This window comes from Canis aureus, chromosome 26, assembly GCF_053574225.1.
Source record: "Canis aureus isolate CA01 chromosome 26, VMU_Caureus_v.1.0, whole genome shotgun sequence".
NCBI lineage: Eukaryota > Metazoa > Chordata > Mammalia > Carnivora > Canidae > Canis > Canis aureus.
In genome coordinates, this window is record NC_135636.1 from 25029427 (window position 1) to 25047987 (window position 18561).

General features: G+C 45.0%; 1 protein-coding gene and 1 long non-coding RNA gene across 9 annotated transcripts in view; one reads left to right on the plus strand and one right to left on the minus strand.

Annotated features, from left to right (window-relative positions):
• LOC144298090 (signal-regulatory protein beta-1-like) overlaps nt 1–18438 on the plus strand; it is a 31784-nt gene extending 13346 nt beyond the window's left edge. For 2 of the 8 annotated variants that reach the window (XM_077872503.1, XM_077872507.1), the window contains 3 exons: nt 4417–4686; nt 5448–5559; nt 5954–6453. In XM_077872503.1, coding sequence (XP_077728629.1) covers nt 4417–4686; nt 5448–5559; nt 5954–6032 — 461 coding nt within the window. In that variant the 3' untranslated portion in view covers nt 6033–6453. Of the gene's footprint in view, nt 1–4392; nt 4687–5447; nt 5560–5889; nt 6454–18065 lie in introns of those variants that run through there. The other 6 variants (XM_077872505.1, XM_077872502.1, XM_077872504.1 and 3 more) reach the window with 6 other exon arrangements.
• Nucleotides 1–18561, minus strand: part of LOC144298092 (uncharacterized) — a 38072-nt gene that overhangs the window by 7478 nt on the left and 12033 nt on the right. The gene's annotated exons all lie outside the window — the stretch shown is intronic.

Consider the following 18561-nt stretch of genomic DNA (forward strand, 5'->3'; position numbering starts at 1 on the left):
ATCTGCTATGTGGCAACATTATTCTAGGTGCTGAGGATTCCATGGTAAACAGAACAGACCTAATTCTGCTCTACCAAGTTCACAGTCACATAAGCCCCATCAACAAGATGCAAAAACTGTACAGTTCTAACTTTTTTCTAAGATTTACTTATTAGAGAGAGGAGAAGCAGAGGGAGTAGGAGAGAGAAAATACCAAGCAGACTCTCTGCCAAGCCCAGAGTCTGATGAGGGGCTCGATCTCACGACCCTGAGATCATGACCTGAGCCAAAATCAAGAGTTGGATGCTTAACCAACTGAACCACCCAGGTGCCCCATATAGTTCTAACTTATAATATGTGCTATGAGAGAAAAGAACTGAGTATTAAGATAAATGAAAGCAGGAGAAATGTAGTTTACTAAGGAAATGCCTTTTTGGGGGAGCCACGGCAAAAAGATGAAAGGGGGTCCTCCAAGGAAAAGATGGAATGTTCCAGGCAGAGAAAACAGGGTGTGTAAAGGCCTTGTAATGGGGACTGGAAGCGAGACATGCCAGAGCAGAGTGGAGGAAGAGATCCATGTGATCAGAGCTCAGGGAAGCAGGGTGTGTGGAGAAGGAAGAGGCTGGAGAGAGAAGCAGGGACAAGACCACACAGCGCTTCAAGCCACAGCAAGGAAGTTTCCCCCTATTGCATTGTCCCTGCAAATTCCTAACACTATGGTGTAAACCACCACACCACCATCGCTTTGCTGCCAGTCGTTGGATTTGAAACCCACCCTGACATCAGGGGAGAGGACAACGCAGGAAGGAAATCACCCTCACTGGTCTTCACAAGGGTGTCTGCAAGGGATCTGCGCTCTCCTCAGTCACCACCCCACAGCAACCTCAGAGTGCGGAGACCCCACTCACCTCCTGTAGATGGGCACATCCCTTTCAGGGCTCTGGAGCCCCAGTGCTCCTTCTCTGTCTATGCCAGCCAGAGCAAAGCAAAGAGAAAACCCATTAACAGCATCACGGTCTCCACAGCAACCCTCCTCCTCACTGGAGACCATGTTTAGTACCAAGGTAAAGAGTTTAGCTCCTCATTTTGGAAATGCCTCCCTCCCTAAGTAGTAGTTTGCCCTTACATAGCCAAAAGATACCAGAGAATAAATAAATAAATAAATAAATAAATAAATAAATAAATAAATAAGGATACCAGAGAGTTCCAGCCTGGAAATGGAATTCTAGCCTCCACCTAGAGCATCCCAAAGAAGCTAGGGGTCCCTGCTTCACGCAGATGATGAAATCAAGTTGCAGGGAAGTAAAATGACTTGTCCAAGGTCACGTGGCTTTTAAGTTCATGAGATGGAATTTGAACTCAGTAATACGCCTCTTGGATGACCATGTCAGACCTCCCACACAACACAGATACCAGAGCAAGGCAGGGTCCCCCTTCCCCAAGAAAGGTGCTTTCATCATGGTCAGTACAAGATGGGCATTGTGCTGCTTTCTGCACTCTCTCCAAACCCCTGGTTCCCCGTCCTTCCCTATATCAATGAAGAGACACACCATCAACCCAACCATCTAAGCCAGAGACCTATTTTACCAAATCTATCACAAGTTCAACCAAATAGACTTCTCACGTCTCTCTGACCTCATCCATTTTACTGCCACTGCCCAGATTCATCCCCAAGTTCAAGTCAACATCATCCCTTACCTGGTCACCATAGCCCCTTCTCTCATATCTACCATTACCCTTGACAGTGCAGCCCCCGAGTTCCCAGCAGTCAAACGCATTTTATAAAGGAGGCAGATCTTGTCCCTTCTTTGCTTAAAACCCTTTGCTGGCTCACCACTGCTCTTACAAAAATAAAACAAAATAAAATCCTTATCAGCATGTTCAACAAAAATCTTTAAACATTTTTTTCATATACTCCGAGATAATTGTGAAGAACTATGTAGTTCCTTATGTATTTTAAGGTAACATCTAAAATAGTTCATCACGAGATGCCTGGGTGGCTCACTCAGTTAAGCATCTGCCTTTGGCTCAAGTTATAATCCCAGGGTCCTGGGATGGAGTCCCACATTGGTTCCCTGCTCAGTGGGGAGCCTGCTTCTCCCTCCCCCTCTGCCCCTCCCCCTGCTCCTGTTTTCTCTTTCTCTCTCTCTCTCTTTCCCTCTCTCTCTCTCTCTTAAATGAATAAAATCTTAGAAAATAAAATAAAATAAAATTGTTCATCACAGACTTAAATAGTTGCAAGGGCCAGAACCCCTGGGATATTTCTTTAAAAAAAAAAAAAGATTTTATTTATTCATGAGAGAGAGGGAGAGAGAGAGAGAGAGAGAGAGAGAGAGAGAGAGAGGCAGAGACACAGGCAAAGGGAGAAGCAGGCTCCATACTGGGAGCCCGATGTGGGACTTGATCCCAGGACTCCAGGATCACGCCCTGGGCTGAAGGCAGGCGCTAAACCACTGAACCACCCAGGGATCCCCCTCCCCTGGGATATTTCAAATGTTACATCTCTCTGAAATGTTCAATGGAAAAGTAAAGTCATATTGCTTTGATTTCCACCATCATCCATTACAATAGACATAAACAAGCTCTTCTTGAATAATCAGAAATTTTATAATTTTCTTTTTACTTCCTAAATTTGTATTTCCATTCTAATTCCTGGGGAGAACTTTATCCTACTGTAAATATATTCTATATTTGAAAGTCCTTATTGACCACATCATCATACATATCATAGAGAACTATGAGAAAAAATAGAACTACCACAAATATATATGTATTGAATATTGTATATAATAAATTGTATATATAACTTGTTATATAGAAAATTCAATATATATATAAATTGAATTTTTAAAATTGTTTCTTATGACCATAGGCTCTAAGTGTTAAAAAAAATTCTTTTGGATTGAATTGCACAATCGATCAAAACAATCTAAGTATCTGACAAATTTTGACAAACAGTCATCAAAATAACCACTAAAATGTTATCGGAGATGCAGCTCAGTGAGCAAGATGGGGGAGGTTATGATGCTTTGATTAAAGTAGGCATTCTAGCCAGCAAGATTTTGAACTGTCCTTTTATTTTGTGTCCCAGAGTGTCACCCAAGGTCACTGCACCAGAGGTAGATTTGGGATGTGTGGCAGGAAGGTCTTCCCTCTGCAAAATTGGGAGAAGGACTGAGGAGCAGGAGCAAGAGGCAGGAGTAGGCAGTCTCAGGCAGATCAATTTCAGGAAAGAGTCATGTGAGGGCTCAGGAGCTGGAAATTAATTGTCTTAAACTACCAATGTATGGGCTCCTTAGGATGTTGTTATGTGCCCCCAGGAGCAAGTGTGTAGGACCAGTAAGTGCAGATAGTCTTCATGGCCAGTGGCTATGAATTTGGCTTCATCTCACTCATGCTCACCCTCACTCATTCTGATCATCTTTCTGCCCTTGGACACGCTAGGCTTCACCTCAGGACCTCTGCCCATGCCCTTCCCTCTACCTGAGAGGCACTTCCCTACATGTGGCCTCTCCCAGAGCCTTCCTTCCTCTGGCCCTCCACCAGTCCCTTCGCCTAATATTCCAGTTAGCAGGACTGCATAGCAAATTATTCCCAAACATATTCCAATTTTTCTAAACTTACTCCAAATCTCCAAATTATTATGCTCACATATTCTGTAGGGCAAGAATTTGGAGAGGGCCTGGCAGAGATGGCTTATCTCTGCTTCATGATGTCTGGGACCTCACCTCAATGTTTCCAGGGCTGAGATCATCTCAAAACTGCTTCACTAACATGCCTGGCCATTGGTGCTGGCTATTGGCTTGGGGCTTCTGTTCTTTTTGACATTGGCCTCTCCTGATCATCTTTCCATGTGGGTTAGTTTGAGCATCCTTGTAGCTCCAAAAGTGAATGTCCCAAGAGTCCAAAGTGGAAGTCACACCAACTTTGATAACCGACCTTTGGAAATTACAGTGTCAGCTCTGCTATACTCTTCGTCAGGCAGTCACAAAGTCCCACCCAGATTCCAGGGCAGAAGTAGACTCCCTTTCCAATGGGGAATGGCAAGGTTCTGGAAGACATGTGGGGACTTGCTGTGGCCATTTTTGGAAAACACAATCTGCCACATGCAGTTAACTCCTATTCATCTCTCTTATTTCTGCTGAAAGGTCACTTCTTTCAGAAACTCTTCCCTAATATGCCCCATCTCCAGACCAGGTCAATTGATCCTGTGTAGGTTCTCAGAACCCGTATGAGGATCATGTCCCTGCTTTTCTCCTTCTATGTCCTTCATAGAAGAGCAGGAGCTCTGTGAGGCAGGGATAGTCTTGCTCGCTGCTCTATCCCAAGAACCAGGGTTGGAAAGCTAAGGATGCTCCTTGAACATCTTTTGCTTGAGGGAAGGAAGGAACAAAGGAAGGGCTGTTGTTTCAGTTATACCCACAGTGACTATATCAGCACACCAGGTTCCAAGCCTTCAGCTGGCCATACTCACTTGCCACATCCAAAGGTTCTACCCTGAAGTCATACAAAGCACCTGGCCAGAGATGAACAAAGGCCTTAAGGCCTGTGAGGCTTCCGTGCTCACCAAGAACCCAGATGGCACATTCAACCAAGACAGTCATATCCTGGTCTACACCTCTGAGGACAAAGCACAGTTCACCTGCCAAGTGTGGCAAGAGGCCCAGCCACCAGTCCAGGCCAGCATGCAACTGAGTGAGTTCAGAGGTGAGCCAGCATGTTGGGGTGAGTAGGGGGGGGAATAACCAAGCAGTGAAAGTTCCAGACCTGGACACCAACAGGCCAGGTTCATATGATGGCTCTGCCATGTCTGTCATGCGTGACTTTAAGGAAGTCACTTCACCTTCCTGTAACTCAGTTCCTTCATCTATAAAATGGGACAGGGCAGCCCGGGTGGCTCAGTGGTTTAGCGCTGCCTCCAGCCCAGGGTGTGATCCTGGAGACCCAGGATCAAGTCCCATGTCAGGCTTCCTGCATGGAGCCTGCTTCTCCCTCTACCTGTGTCTCTGACTCTCTTTGTATGTCTCTCATGAATAAATAAATAACAATATTCTTTAATAAATGGGACAGCAATTAGAGCAACCTCTGCTGAGGGTGCTGTTTGGTCCCAGAGGCTGCTGCCTGCTTTCATCACCCAGCTGGATCCTGACTGCACACTTCTGGCACCAGCTCTTCCAGTGAATAGCTAAATTCATCTGAACTATCTTCCCCCATTTTCACCCACCCTGTCCAAAGCCATTGGGATTCAACAATTACCGAGCACCTATTAGGGTGCTCTCATTTGATACCGAGACATCCTGAGGTACGTTTTATCATCCCCATTTTAAAGATTATGAAATGAGGCTTAGAGAGGTGAGGGGATTCCTTCTCCGGCTGAGTCTTGAGACCGGAGTCTTAGGTGAGGCTAGGCCTGCCTAAGGGTTGAGAGGTGAGAGCCGGAAGCCAAGTTCGTCCCCATATCTTTCCAGAAGCCAGAGCATTCAGCGCCCCCTCTGGGACCCTCATCCTGCTTGGCTGGAAGTTGTTTTCCCTCACTGCACTTTGCACCATCTGTGTCCTCAAGAGGAGATTCCCTTCCAGGTAAGGGGGACCTCAGAGAGAGGTTGGGTTTCCAGGGGCAGGGATACTCCAGGCCAACAGGGGGCACTGTGAGAAGAAGCCATTTCATACCGACCTTGAAGGTATGTGGAATCCAGAGTGTCTCTAAGAACTGTGCCCCAATCCTTTCAATCTTCCCCTCTGCCCCTCACAGTTCCAGGCTGAAGATGCACAAAGATGCAGGCTTCCCTGTTCTGGGCAGGGGTAGCACCCCAGGAAGGATACTTAATATGGAAACTACACTCTTGGGGTGATCTATGAAGAGAAGCCTGAGAACAAGGGCTTTGCCCCAGCTCCCTGCTTCCCCTACAGGTCACAGGTACCACAAGGCCCTCCACAGTGACACAGGAGCCTCAGTCCCTCCTGTTTTATTTAGGAGAACTGATCCAGGAACAGCACTTGCCATGAAGCCTGCAGCCACTACCAAAGCTTCTCCTGTCCCACCAGCCTCCTGAGACCTGTCTAGCTCTGGCTGTCCCTCCCTGTCTCTTGCAGCCCACAGAAAGGATGAGAGCCTGGACTGGGAAAGGCTGAGAGGTAGCCTTTCACATCCTATGGACAGCAGTTTCTCTGGGGATTCTGGGCATGAAGTCCATTACCCTGAGCAAGAAATCCAGAAGAGGCAAATTAAGCTCCTACCCAGGGAGGCACACAAACCTGCAATTCTGAAGGCCCCTCCCAGACTCCTCAAGGAAAGCCTGTTGTGCATGAGACTTTTACAGCTCCATCATTAAAATGTTATAAGAAACATCTATGGCCAATAAACATATAAAGAGATGTCCAATCTCATTAGTAATCGGGAAAAACCAAAGCAAAACCACCCTGAGACACCACTTGCTCCCTACATAGAAAAAATAAAGAAGCCATTGACTCTTTCTCATGTTGCTGATGGGTATGTCAAGTGGCACAGCTGCTTTTGGAAAACAGCTTGGAAAATTTGAACTTGAACATTCACATACTCCATAACCTGCTATTTCTGCCTTTGAGTTATATATATCCCAAAGAAACTCTTTCACATGTGCTCCAGGAGGTATATTCAAGTATGTGTGTGTGTGTGTGTGTGTGTGTGTGTGTGTGTGTGTTAGCATGGTTTCAAATTAGAAAAACCTGACAAAACAATCCAAATGTACAGCCACAGGATGATGGGCAAATAATTTAGTATAATCACAGAACGGAATGTTATAGAGCAATAAAAGTGGATGAACTATAGCTGCATACAGTAATGTGGATAAATCTTAGCAAAAACAATACTAGGAGTGAATAAGACCTAAAAGATTTCATACAGCATGATATTATGTTTCTAAAGCTAAAAACAGCTAACAAATGGTTTTTAGGGATACATATAAATATTATAAACCCATATTTTTTCAAAATAGATGAACTCAAGATTTTTTAAATATTTTATTTATTTACTCATGAAAGACAGAGAAAGAGATAGAGAGAGAGGGAGAGAATGGTAGAGACACTGGCAGAGGGAGAAGCAGGCTCCATGCAGGGAACCCAATGTGGGACTCGATCCCAGGACTCCAGGATCACGCCCTGGGCCGAAGGCAGACACTAAACCACTGACCCACCCAGGCATCCCTGAACTCAAGATTTTAAATGGTAGCCTGAGGTAGGGGAAGGGAAAAGGATGAAAAGGGTGGTTATGTATAGGTAGTTGGAAGTTAATATCAGGATTCTAGCTTCCATTCTGAGTGGTAGCTTCATGAATGTGTATATCATTATAAATTTAAAAATAGAATAACAGTGTAAGTTGATAAATAGATATGTCAGTAGATAGGTAGATGGACTGATTATTGGAAGGAAGGGATGGAGGGAGAGAGTATATGGATGGATAGATGGGTAAGTAGATTAATAAAAGAGGGTCCTGCATGGATCAATGATGAGTGTGTCATGAAGCTAGAATTATGATAGGTATAATTCTATGTACTTAAGATCCAAAGGAAAAATAAATGGAAAGACAATACCTAAAGAGCCCCCAAGTTCCCTTCCTATTATGACATTTATGAATCCACATTAGGAGGAGAGCATAGTCACCCCAGGTCCAGCACTTCACATACAGTCCTATTTATACTAGTCCCACAAGATGTGCACCATTCCCCAATTTGCAGGTGAGGGATCTGAAGAAACCTACTCAGTATGACTCAGATAACACATTATGGAACCAAAAAAATTCAGACTCAAACCCAGCTTTACTCGGTGGTTTCCAGGGAGCTATACTGCCTACTGTCTATGGGCAGATGGGGAGACTTTAACTCATCATCATTCTACTGCTTCCCAATCTTTCAGTCCTGTGTTCTACACTAAATCCCACTCTGTACCTCTATAGGGAACAGAAAGGAAGGACACCTGCACTTTTCCAGTCGTGGAGTGGATCTAGGGTTAGTCCTTAGTCCCAAAACAGCCCTGGGAGCCTCGGTGTCCATCAAAAGATGAATGGATAAAGATGTGGTCTATGTATACAATGGAATATTACTCAGCCATTAGAAACGACAAATACCCACTATTTGCTTCGACATGGAGGGACCTGGAGGGTATTATGCTGAGTGAAATAAGTCAATCGGAAAAGGACAAACATTATATGGTCTCATTCATTTGGAGAATATAAAAATTAGTGAAAGGGAATAAAGGGAAAGGAGAGAAAATGAGTGAAAATATCAGTGAAGGTGACAAAACATGAGAGACACCTACCTCTGGGAAATGAACAAGGAGTAGTGGAAGGGGGGTTGGGGTGACTGGGTGATGGGCACTGAGGGGGGCACTTGGCGGGATGAGCACTGGGTGTTATGCTATATGTTGGCAAATTGAACTCCAATTTAAAAAAAAAAAAAAAGAAAAAAAAATGGCCCTGGTAAAGATCTGGGGGAGGAAGTGTAGGCCAACTTCTGGAAAAAGGCTCTCTATAGAAAGATCAATATACCTAGGGGAAATAGGCATCCTACTGCGTTTGTTTCACTGTGGCCTTGAATCTTTGTAGTCACAGAGTTGGAGGGGCTGAACCCCAAACTACATTACCCCTCAGACATGAATCTCCTCTTCAACAATTTCTACTCACAGTAGAGCAGCTTCCACTTCAATATCCCCATCCCCAGCCTCTCATGCTGGGAGCTCTGGGTTGCCCTGGCCTCCTTGCCCCATAGCTCCCCGCCCCCCACCCCCACCCCCAGAAGCAGGGCCAGGAGAAGGATGAAACAGTAAAGTGCCTAGGGAGCAAGCAAAATTTAGAGACACTCTCTGGGTTCATCAAGGACAGCAAAGACTTGCCACGTCATATTTTGTGTCCTAGACACCCTGGGTACCAAGTCCCATGACTTCTCCGTCCTGTCCATCTTCACATTGCTCAGACCCCAATCAGCATGTACCTAGGTCACACAAATAGCCTCCTCAAGATTCTCACTCTAGAGTCTCCAATCCATATACTACACAGACCTCAGAATGGTCTTTGCCAAACATTTGCTCAAAAATTTCGGATATCCGGGCAGCCCTGGTGGCTCAATGGTTTAGCTCCGCCTTCGGCCCGGGGTGTGATCCTGGAGACCCGGGATCCAGGCCCAAGTCGGGTTCCCTGCATGGAGCCTGCTTCTTCTGCCTGTGTCTCTGTCTCTCTCTCTCTCTCATGAATAAATAAATAAAATCTTAAAAAAAAAAAAGAAAAGAAAATTTCAGGTATCCATTATAGTTCAATTTTAAAAATACATTAAAAAAAACAATTTCAGATAGTTCCTCAATCCAAGTCCTACCTCGAGAAGGTGACAGTGACTATCCCAGTGTCTCATACCTTGACACTAGAGGGAAAAGGAAGCTGTCAGAAGAGTCCCAGCTTGAACATAAATAAAGATGCCTCTTCCTTTCAGAGAAAGCTCATGTCCTGAGCAAGCCAGAGCTTCCACACAAATAATGCCTCATTGCAAAGAAGATAATGCCTTCACTTATCTCACAAACATTACTAAGTTTATACTCTGTAGCAGGCACTGTTTCAACACAGAGGAAACACTGGTGAACACTGGTAGGGATGGTCCCTACCTTTGTGGAGTTTACAGTCAAATGAGGACAGTTACAAAGAAGGAAAAGAGGGAAGGACAATGGGGGGAAGATGTCAGGGAGGAAGGGAGGAAGGGAGAAGTTAGTAAGGAAGGAAGAAGAATGTGATATGTGTCCTGAAGAAAATAAAGGGGTGCACAAATACTGCAGATTGCAATGACAGCTCCACGGAATCAGGAATTAAGTGGTAGCTATCTAGAAAGAATAGTAGAGGTGCGCCTGGGTGGTTCAGTCAGTTAAGCTTCTGCCCTCAGCTCAGGTCATGATCCTGGGGGTCCTGGGATTGAGCCCCTGGGATTGGGCTCCCTGCTCAGTGGGGAGTCTGCTTCTCCCTCTGCCCCTTATCCCACTCATGCTTTTCTCTTACTTGCTCTCTCTCTCTCGCAAATAAATAGGTAAAATCTTAAAAGAAAGACAGAAAGAACAGTATTGAAAGCCTTTCTGAAAAGGGAATATTTGAGCTGCTATCTGAAAGTTGCCAGAGCCTGGGGAAATAAACTCCTGTTATCAGAACCCATTGCACCAAGACCTAAGCTATGAAGGAATTTGGAACCTCCCCTGAAGGGGGAGCAGGCCAGTGGGGCTGGCATTGGAGAGTAGTGGGACATGGAGCAATGCTGAGGAGATGGGCAGGAGACAATCACACAGGGCTGTTGGCCATGATGGGGGTTTGAATTTCACTCAAAAAAGAAAGACATTAGAGAGTTTTAATCCACAGAATAAATTATAAGATCAGATATACATTTTTAGAAATCACTATGACTCCTAGGAAAGCAAGTTTTGAACATCTTAAATGAACATGTTAAATACAATGTTTGTTCATCATCCAAGTGCCAATGTTGAGTAGGCAGATGAACATATAGGTCTTAGGTTCAAGAGAAGGGTCAGAGCTGGAGAGATATTTTTAGAGTCATGGGGTCTGTAAAGCTGGTTGCTAGGGCAGCTTTTTCTTCTCCATCCTTCTTGCCTCCTAAAAGTCCTTGGACACAACATAGACTCTAGGCTCTGGTACAAAAGGAGTACCCATAGGCATGACTTGGAAAGGGGAGCAGAAGGACAAAATATTTCATCTATCATGATGGCAGGATTGTATATATTTTTTCTTTTGCATTTTCATATGATCTCTGCTGGGGCTGAGAATGTCCCCCTTCTCTTATCACCCTGGGCTAGCCTGGTGACTCTCGATAATCTCACTGGACACTGGGGAGAGGAACGCTAAGAAATAACATATAAGAAAAATATTCACAAGTGGGCAGTGAAACAGCTGAGAGATGCTGACACACATCCTGATCAAGCTGAGCTGGAAAAGCTCCTGATACACCTAGTCCAACCTTTCCTCCCAACCCCCTGCTGACAAACAGGGAAGTTGTGTGTGTCTTGGAGAAATTAGGTAACATGATTAACCTAATGCAACTAAATTTTGATGCAACTCTCAAGCCACCATTCCAAGTGTGCAAAAAGTATTACATTGGGGGGGTGCACCTGGGTGGCTCAGTCGGTTAACCATCTGACTTTGGCACAGGTCATGATCTCAGGGTTCCGGTACTGAGCCCCGCATCAGGCTCCACATTCAGCAAGGAATCTGCTTGTCCCTCTCTCACTCATGTTCTATCTCTCTCTCTCTCAAATAAATAAATAAAATCTTTTTTATTAAAGTATTACATTTTTTAACTTTTCCATGATTTAACATAATATTTATTTTAAGCACCCTTTCCAGGGACTTAATCTTGATATTCAGGTTATCCTCCATCAAATCAGGCTTCCCTCAATCTCTCCATCCCCAGTAGTATCTAAGTTGCCTCTGTGACTTCAGTCTATGCCAGCATGTGCTAGCACGTCCATCACCCTGTGCTAACTTTAACTACAGACATACAAGGGACCCTAGAATTAACTTTTTCCTGATCTCAGGGCTTCCCTACATCTGCTGGCTTTCAGCTTTGCCCACAATCCTCCTCAGCACATTAGAAAATCTGGCTACTCTGGGACCCCAGGAAACTCTGCAGGGTGGTTTCAAGTCCTCTCCACTCAGGCAAAGCACATATCCAGATCTGTTCTTCCACTGCCGGGCCAGACCGGGGCAGGAACTCCACAAGCCATGTCACCAAGAAGGAAGGCCTGAGTCCTGACTCTCCAATCCATCCAAATTGGAGCTGTGGTTTTCAGGAGGAGCAGGTCACAGGACCCTTCCCAGAACCCCACCAGTGTTTGTTACCTCCATCTCCCATCCTCTCCCCGACAGATGGGGCAATGTTGCAAAGTCTCAGAAATGTGTATAAGGGGATGGGAGGAAATAGGGACAGACTGCCTCTACAGGAGACTGTGTTTTACCAAACTTTCACATCTTTCATCTGGAGCTCAGCTTTGGAAACTCAAAGATGAATTTATGCTCTATTTCTGCAATGACAATCTCCCTTGAGACAGATGCATTACATTTACCTGTGCCCAACTTGGCCACGATAAAGTACAGAACATTGAGAGAAAGGCATCAGTAAAGAACTGGGACAAATACCCACCATTTGCTTCAACGTGGATGGAACTGGAGGGTATCATGCTGAGTGAAGTAAGCCAGTCGGAGAAGGACAAACATTATATGTTCTCATTCAGTTGGGGAATATAAATAATAGTGAAAGGGAATATAAGGGAAGCGGGAAGAAATGTGTGGGAAATATCAGAAAGGGAGACAGAACGTAAAGACTGCTAACTCTGGGAAACGAACTAGGGGTGGTGGAAGGGGAGGAGGGCGGGGGGTGGGAGTGAATGGGTGACGGGCACTGGGGGTTATTCTGTATGTTAGTAAATTGAACACCAATAAAAAATAAAAAAATAAAAAAAAAAAGAACTGGGCTGCAGAGCTCTGCAGTGACACCAACAGGCACATTTTATGACTACATTGTCAGAAGTTTATACATACAGAACATGAAAGACTCCTAACTCTGGGAAACGAACTAGGGGTGGTGGAAGGGGAGGTGGGCAGGGGGTGGGGGTGACTGAGTGACGGGCACTGAGGTGGGCAATTGACAGGATGAGCACTGGGTGTTATTCTATATGTTGGCAAGTTGAACACCAATAAAAAATAAATTTATTTTAAAAATCACAAAATAAAATAAAGTCCAATGCATCTCAACTCTGAATATATACCATTGAACTGTGCACTCTAAACAGGTGAACTTTATGCTGGGTCAGTTATAGCTCAATATGTATATAAAAAGATGAAAAGGCTACAACAATGTGGGGATATTGTATAAAGTTATTTAGTTTCTTTTCTTTTTTTTAAATAAACATCAATTTGACTTTACGGGAAAATATCTAATGCATCCAAACACATAAAACATCAATTTTCTCAACCACACAAAACACCAAATCTCTATGTGCCTTGTTCCTACAAATTTCCAACACTCTTCCATTATTAAAATGTGGGAAGAGAGAAAATAATGTGTTCCATGAAAAACAGTTGGAGGGGCAGCCCAGGTGGCTCAGCAGTTTAGCGCCACCTTTAGCCCAGGGCCTGATCCTGGAGACCCGGGATGGAGTCCCATGTTGGGCTCCCTGCATGGAGCCTGCTTCTCCCTCTGCCTGTGTCTCTGCCTGTGTGTGTGTGTGTGTGTGTGTGTGTCATGAATAAATAAAAATCTTATAAAAAAAAAGAGAAAAAAGAGCCTGCGGAATGGAAGAAAAAATTTGCAAATCATGTATCTATAAGGGGTTAATATCTAGAACACATAAGAAGCTTACACAAATCAGGGCAGCCCGGGTGGCTCAGCAGTTTAGTATCACCTTCAGTCCAGGGTGTGATCCTGGAGACCTGGATCGAGTCCCATGTCAGGCTTCCTGCATGGAGCCTGCTTCTCCCTCTGCCTGCGTCTCTGCCTCTCTCTCTCTCCCTCTCTCTCTCTCTCTCTCATAAATAAATAAATAAATAAATAAATAAATAAATAAATAAATAAATAAAATCTTAAAAAAAAAAAAACTTACACAAATCAACAAGAATAACCTGATCAAAAATGGGCAAGGATAAGGATTTGAAAAAACATTTCTCTGAAGAAGACATACAAATAGCCAACAAGCATATGAAAACAGATGGTCAACATCTCCAAGCAGAAATGTGAATCAAAACCGCCATGAGCTAGCTACCCTCTCCCATCTATGAGGATGGCCACTATTTAAAGGGACAGAAGTGCAGGTGAGGATGTGAAGAAATTGGAACCCTGTACACCATGGGTGAGAATGAAAAATGGAAAACCAGTCAGGCAGTTGCGTTACAAAAAAGAAAAAAAAAAGCAGCAACTGTTCACAACCCTTTCGGGGAACTTCCCCAGGGTAATCTGAAACTGGCCTCCAAAAGCACAGAGGGCAGGGAAAGACCAAAGAAACAGGGAGGCCACTCCAGACTGGTAGACAGCAGGTTTGTTTGTTTGTTTGTTTGTTTGGAGCACAAAAGGGGGTGTGGCGCAGAGGGAGAGAGAGAGAAAATCTTAAGCAGGCTTCATGCCCAGAGCTAAGCAAAAGGAAATTACATACAAGACTTGTCTCGGGTGGCAGCGAGATGAATGGATCCCCGCATCCCACTGTCCAATCTTCAAAGTTTCTATAGTGGCTTTAACTGGTTCAGTCACATATGCCTTACAAATGTTACCATGGCATTACTATCTCAAGGCTATGTCCTTGGAGCAGCTTCTGGAAGCAGGAAAGGCAAGTGGAGCCCATATTCCAAGGACAGGGGGAGGTATGGAGCTTCCCAGTGCCCAGGTCCAGCTCACAGGTCAATGGATGGCCACATCTGTCCAATGATCTTCCCCAACATCCTGGAAACACGCACCTGCTGTCTGCTTGGGTAGCTCACACTCCCATTGAACTGCCATTTGCCATGGACAGAATATTTGTGTCCTCCTCAAATTCTTAAGTTGAAGTCTAACTCCCAGTGTGATGGTGTTAGGAGGTGGAGCCTTTGAGAGGTAACTAGGTCATGAGGGTGTAGTCCTCAGGAAAGGGATCTGTGCCCTTGTAAGAAGAGGCAGGTCACAGTTTGCTGCTCTCACACAACTGTCAGGGCTTTTACACAGAGATTGAATGGGAAGGAACAAGAAAGATCCTTCTATGTCTCATGGTGGTGATTACACAGGTGTATCCAGATATATAAAGTCTAAAAATTCAGTGAGCCGTGCACAATACTTGTGCACATGCATATAGTACTATGTGTGTGATACCTCATAAACCTTCAAACAACACCAATGAGCATGTCATGGGATTTGACATAAAATAGGACAAGGAACAAGAAAGGCAAACCAAGCCAAGGACAGGACAAGTTGCAAATAGTAGAAAGTCAGATTCAAGGACCTCAGAGGCTTCAGTATTAATGAGATATCAAATAATCCCAAATGATGAGAATGGCAAAAATCATACTGGTTGACTTTCAAGGTTAGGCCATAAAAAAACATGCATCCTTGTTTGTTTCCTGGAGAAATGTGGGATTTGGCGCTTACAGACCATTGGAAATCCTCACTGCCTTAGCTCCCAAGCTCACTGCTAGCACCTGGAGAATCAGGAATCTGCAAGATGCCCGGGAAGCGCCACCAGTGATGACAGCTGCCTGTGGTTTACAGGTGGTTTACGGAGGGGAGCCTGGGGACCCCTGCAACCTTCATGTTCACCATCTGCTGATGCTCCGCATCTGCCTCTCTCCATTTCTAGAGGGGAAACCATGCCTCTCCTCACTCAGTTTCTAAATCTAATGCAAACACCTCCCCTGGGCAGAACCTAATCCAGAGCAATGCTGGCAAAGAGCTCTGGAAAAATGGGATTCTGAGAAAGAGGAGAACAGAGAAAGGAATGGAGATAAAACCTGATCACAAGAACACCAATATTGCTGCTTTTTAAATTGGTGTTTGTTTTTAAACTGGCATTTCTTCGATTGCCTAGGAGATTGAATGTTTTCCCTAGACTTGCTTACTACATTTTTCGTTTTGCAGTAAACATTGAAGAAGCTGTAGTTTTAACAAAGTTTCATTTTTCTTTGGTGGGTGGGGAGAAAAACAAAAGCCAGGATAAGTATAGATGTATTTTGGGACGCCTGGGTGGTTCAGTAGTTAAGCATCTGCCTTTGGCTCAGGGCCTGATCCTGGAGTCCCGGGATCAAGTCCCACACTGGGCTCCCTGCATAGAGCCTGCTTCTTCCTCTGCCTATATCTCTGCCTCATGCTCTCTCTCTGTGTCTCTCATGAATAAATAAAACCTTTTTTTAAAAAAGTATAGATGTGTTTCATTCAAGCACCTGTTGAAAATACATTGGGCTAACTCCTCCAGCTAGTTACAATCACTGCCTGTGACTGCCCAGCACCCTGACCCTTGCTGAACCCTTATGGGGAGCCATTGCCCCTCCCCCTGCTGTGTGTGGGTCCATGTTACAGATAAGTGGGGACAGGACTAATTTTTTTTAAGATTTATTTATTTATTTATTATAGACATAGAGAGAGAGTCAGAGACACAGGCAGAGGGAGAAGCAGGCTCCATGCCCGGAGCCCGATGCGGGATTTGATCCTGGGACTCCAGGATCGCACCCTGGGCGAAAGGCAGGCGCTAAACCGCTGAGCCACCCAGGGATCCCCCAGGACTAATATTTTTGAAGCACTTTCTTGTGCATTTCTCCCTCTCCCAGGAGTCAGGTTCCTTGCTGCGTAGCTCTGTCCCTTACCAAAGCTAGAGCCTGAGATTTGTTGCCTGGGGAAGGGGGCCAGGAAGGCAACTAGCTAGAACAAAGATCATGTGTTCAGGAGAGGGCTGAGGTTAGGAAAGTCCCTGCAGAGGAAAAGAAGGGGAATGCCCCCCTTAGGACTTTAGTGAAGGGTGGTGAGAAAAAGAGGGAGAAGAACAGGCGTTGAGACACCAGGGGCCCCGGCACCCCCATGCCCTGGGGTCAGAACTCAGGGCAGGGGATGGAGTAATAGAAACCCCAGCTATGTTTAGAGATTCCTAGAGCAGAAAGGACCATGGCCTGGCTTTCTAGGGTATCCAGGGGGCCACAGGGGCCATGTCCAACCTGGCTTCTGAGAAATAGATCAAAAAGAGTGCAGGACTTGAAAGTTCCAAAAGTGGTAACCATAGCCGAACCCCAAGGAAGGTGATATCTGGGAGCCCTATAAAGGAGATTTTGAATCCTGTGAATTCTCCACCCTGTAGATGCCCGTGGTAGGTAAATTACCAGAATGTTCACCATTCTTTTTTTTTTAAGATTTTTATTCATTTATTCATGAGAGACACAGAGAGAGAGAGGCAGAGACATAGGCAGAGGGTAAAGCAGGCTCCCTGCGGGGAGCCCAATGAAGGACTCGATCCCAGGACCCCGGGATCACACTCTGAGCCAAAGGCACTCAACCACTGAGCAACCCTGGTGCCCTGTCCACAATTCTCTACCCCTTCCCTACATCCACACCCTTGGCAATATGATTTTGCAGCTCCTTCTATCAAGAGGTGCGATCTGCCTTCCATCCCTTCTATCTGATCTGGTCTGTGATTTGCTTCAGCCAAAAGAATGTGGCAGGAGTGACACTTCTGTGATCTTGCAACTTCTGCTCTCTCCATACACTGCCCCTCTCATGTGAACAAGCCAGACTAGCCTCCTGGAGAATGAGAGACCACGTGGAAGAGAGCTGAGGGGGTCCAGGCGATAGTCAGCCAACCGCAGCAGCAGTCACCTCGCCAGCCTGCTGCTAATTTCAAATGCAGCAGCGATCCTAGCCAAAACCAGCTGCAATGAGAACCTTGGAGCTGAGCCCAGGCAAAATTGTCAACTCATAGAGTCACCAGTTAAATAAATGGTTATTGTTTTAGACCATTGCATTTTGGGGGTGGTCTGTTACACAGCGATAGCTAACCAATACACTACTTTACCTATTAAAATAAATAAAATTAATTTTAAGTAACTCTCGAGAAGAAAAGAAATAGTGGAAAAGGAAACCAGGCAGATGTGCAGGCGATTTAAAAGCTCCCCTGGGAGAATGACACGGAGGGGCTAAGGGGCTGATGGAATCTTCTAGGGCTATGGTTAGTTCAAAGAGGCTCCAATATCTAGGTCTCCTAAAAAGCAGAACAAGCAGAAAGAGCAATGGGATTTAGAAGACAGGACCAGCCACACCTCAGGAGACCCTGTACAAAGTGCTCAGGGGCCAGGCCAAACTGACCTCCCCATAGCAGACACCAGGCCCTGAGACAGAACTCAGACCCAAGGCCCACCACTCTGCCCGGAAAGAAACTTTAGCCTTTTCTACACCCAAGACCACCTGAAGTAAGAAGGAGGAAGGGAAGCATTGGAAGCTTGAGGGGTTTTTTCTTTTCTTTTTTTTTTCAGAAAAAAAAATAACAGAGTTAAACTAACTCAGAGAATGATGGTAGCATATACAATGCTCACTCCACCTCATACGTGCAACCATATTTTTATTCCTGTCTTACAGATCAGGAAACTGAGGCACAAAGTGCTCAAATGATAGTCATGATGGATAAAGCCACAATTTGAGCCCAGACACTGCTGCTGAAGAGACTAACAGAACTCTGAAGATCCTGGGATTGCTTTAATTGGCAAATATAAATAAGCTTTCCTTCCTGACAACCAGGATGATAGGGGGTCCCGAGGAAGTTACAGAAAGTTAAAATGCCACGAACACAATTTTTTATATGATCTGGGTGTGTTACATTTGGACCCCAGGAAATGAAGGTTTCAAGAGTTTCCTACTATTAAACATTTAGGAATGGGGTTGTGCCTTCCCCACACTGTCGAAAGGACACTTGCTTTATAATAATAAATCCTTCTTCTTACGCAAATGCCACCTCTCCTCCTTCCTGCATATCATGAATAACAATGGCTGGGATGTTCAGCATTTTCATTGTGCTGTACATGTGTGGGCCCTCACCCACACACATATCTTATAATTCCCACAACACCTTTCTGAG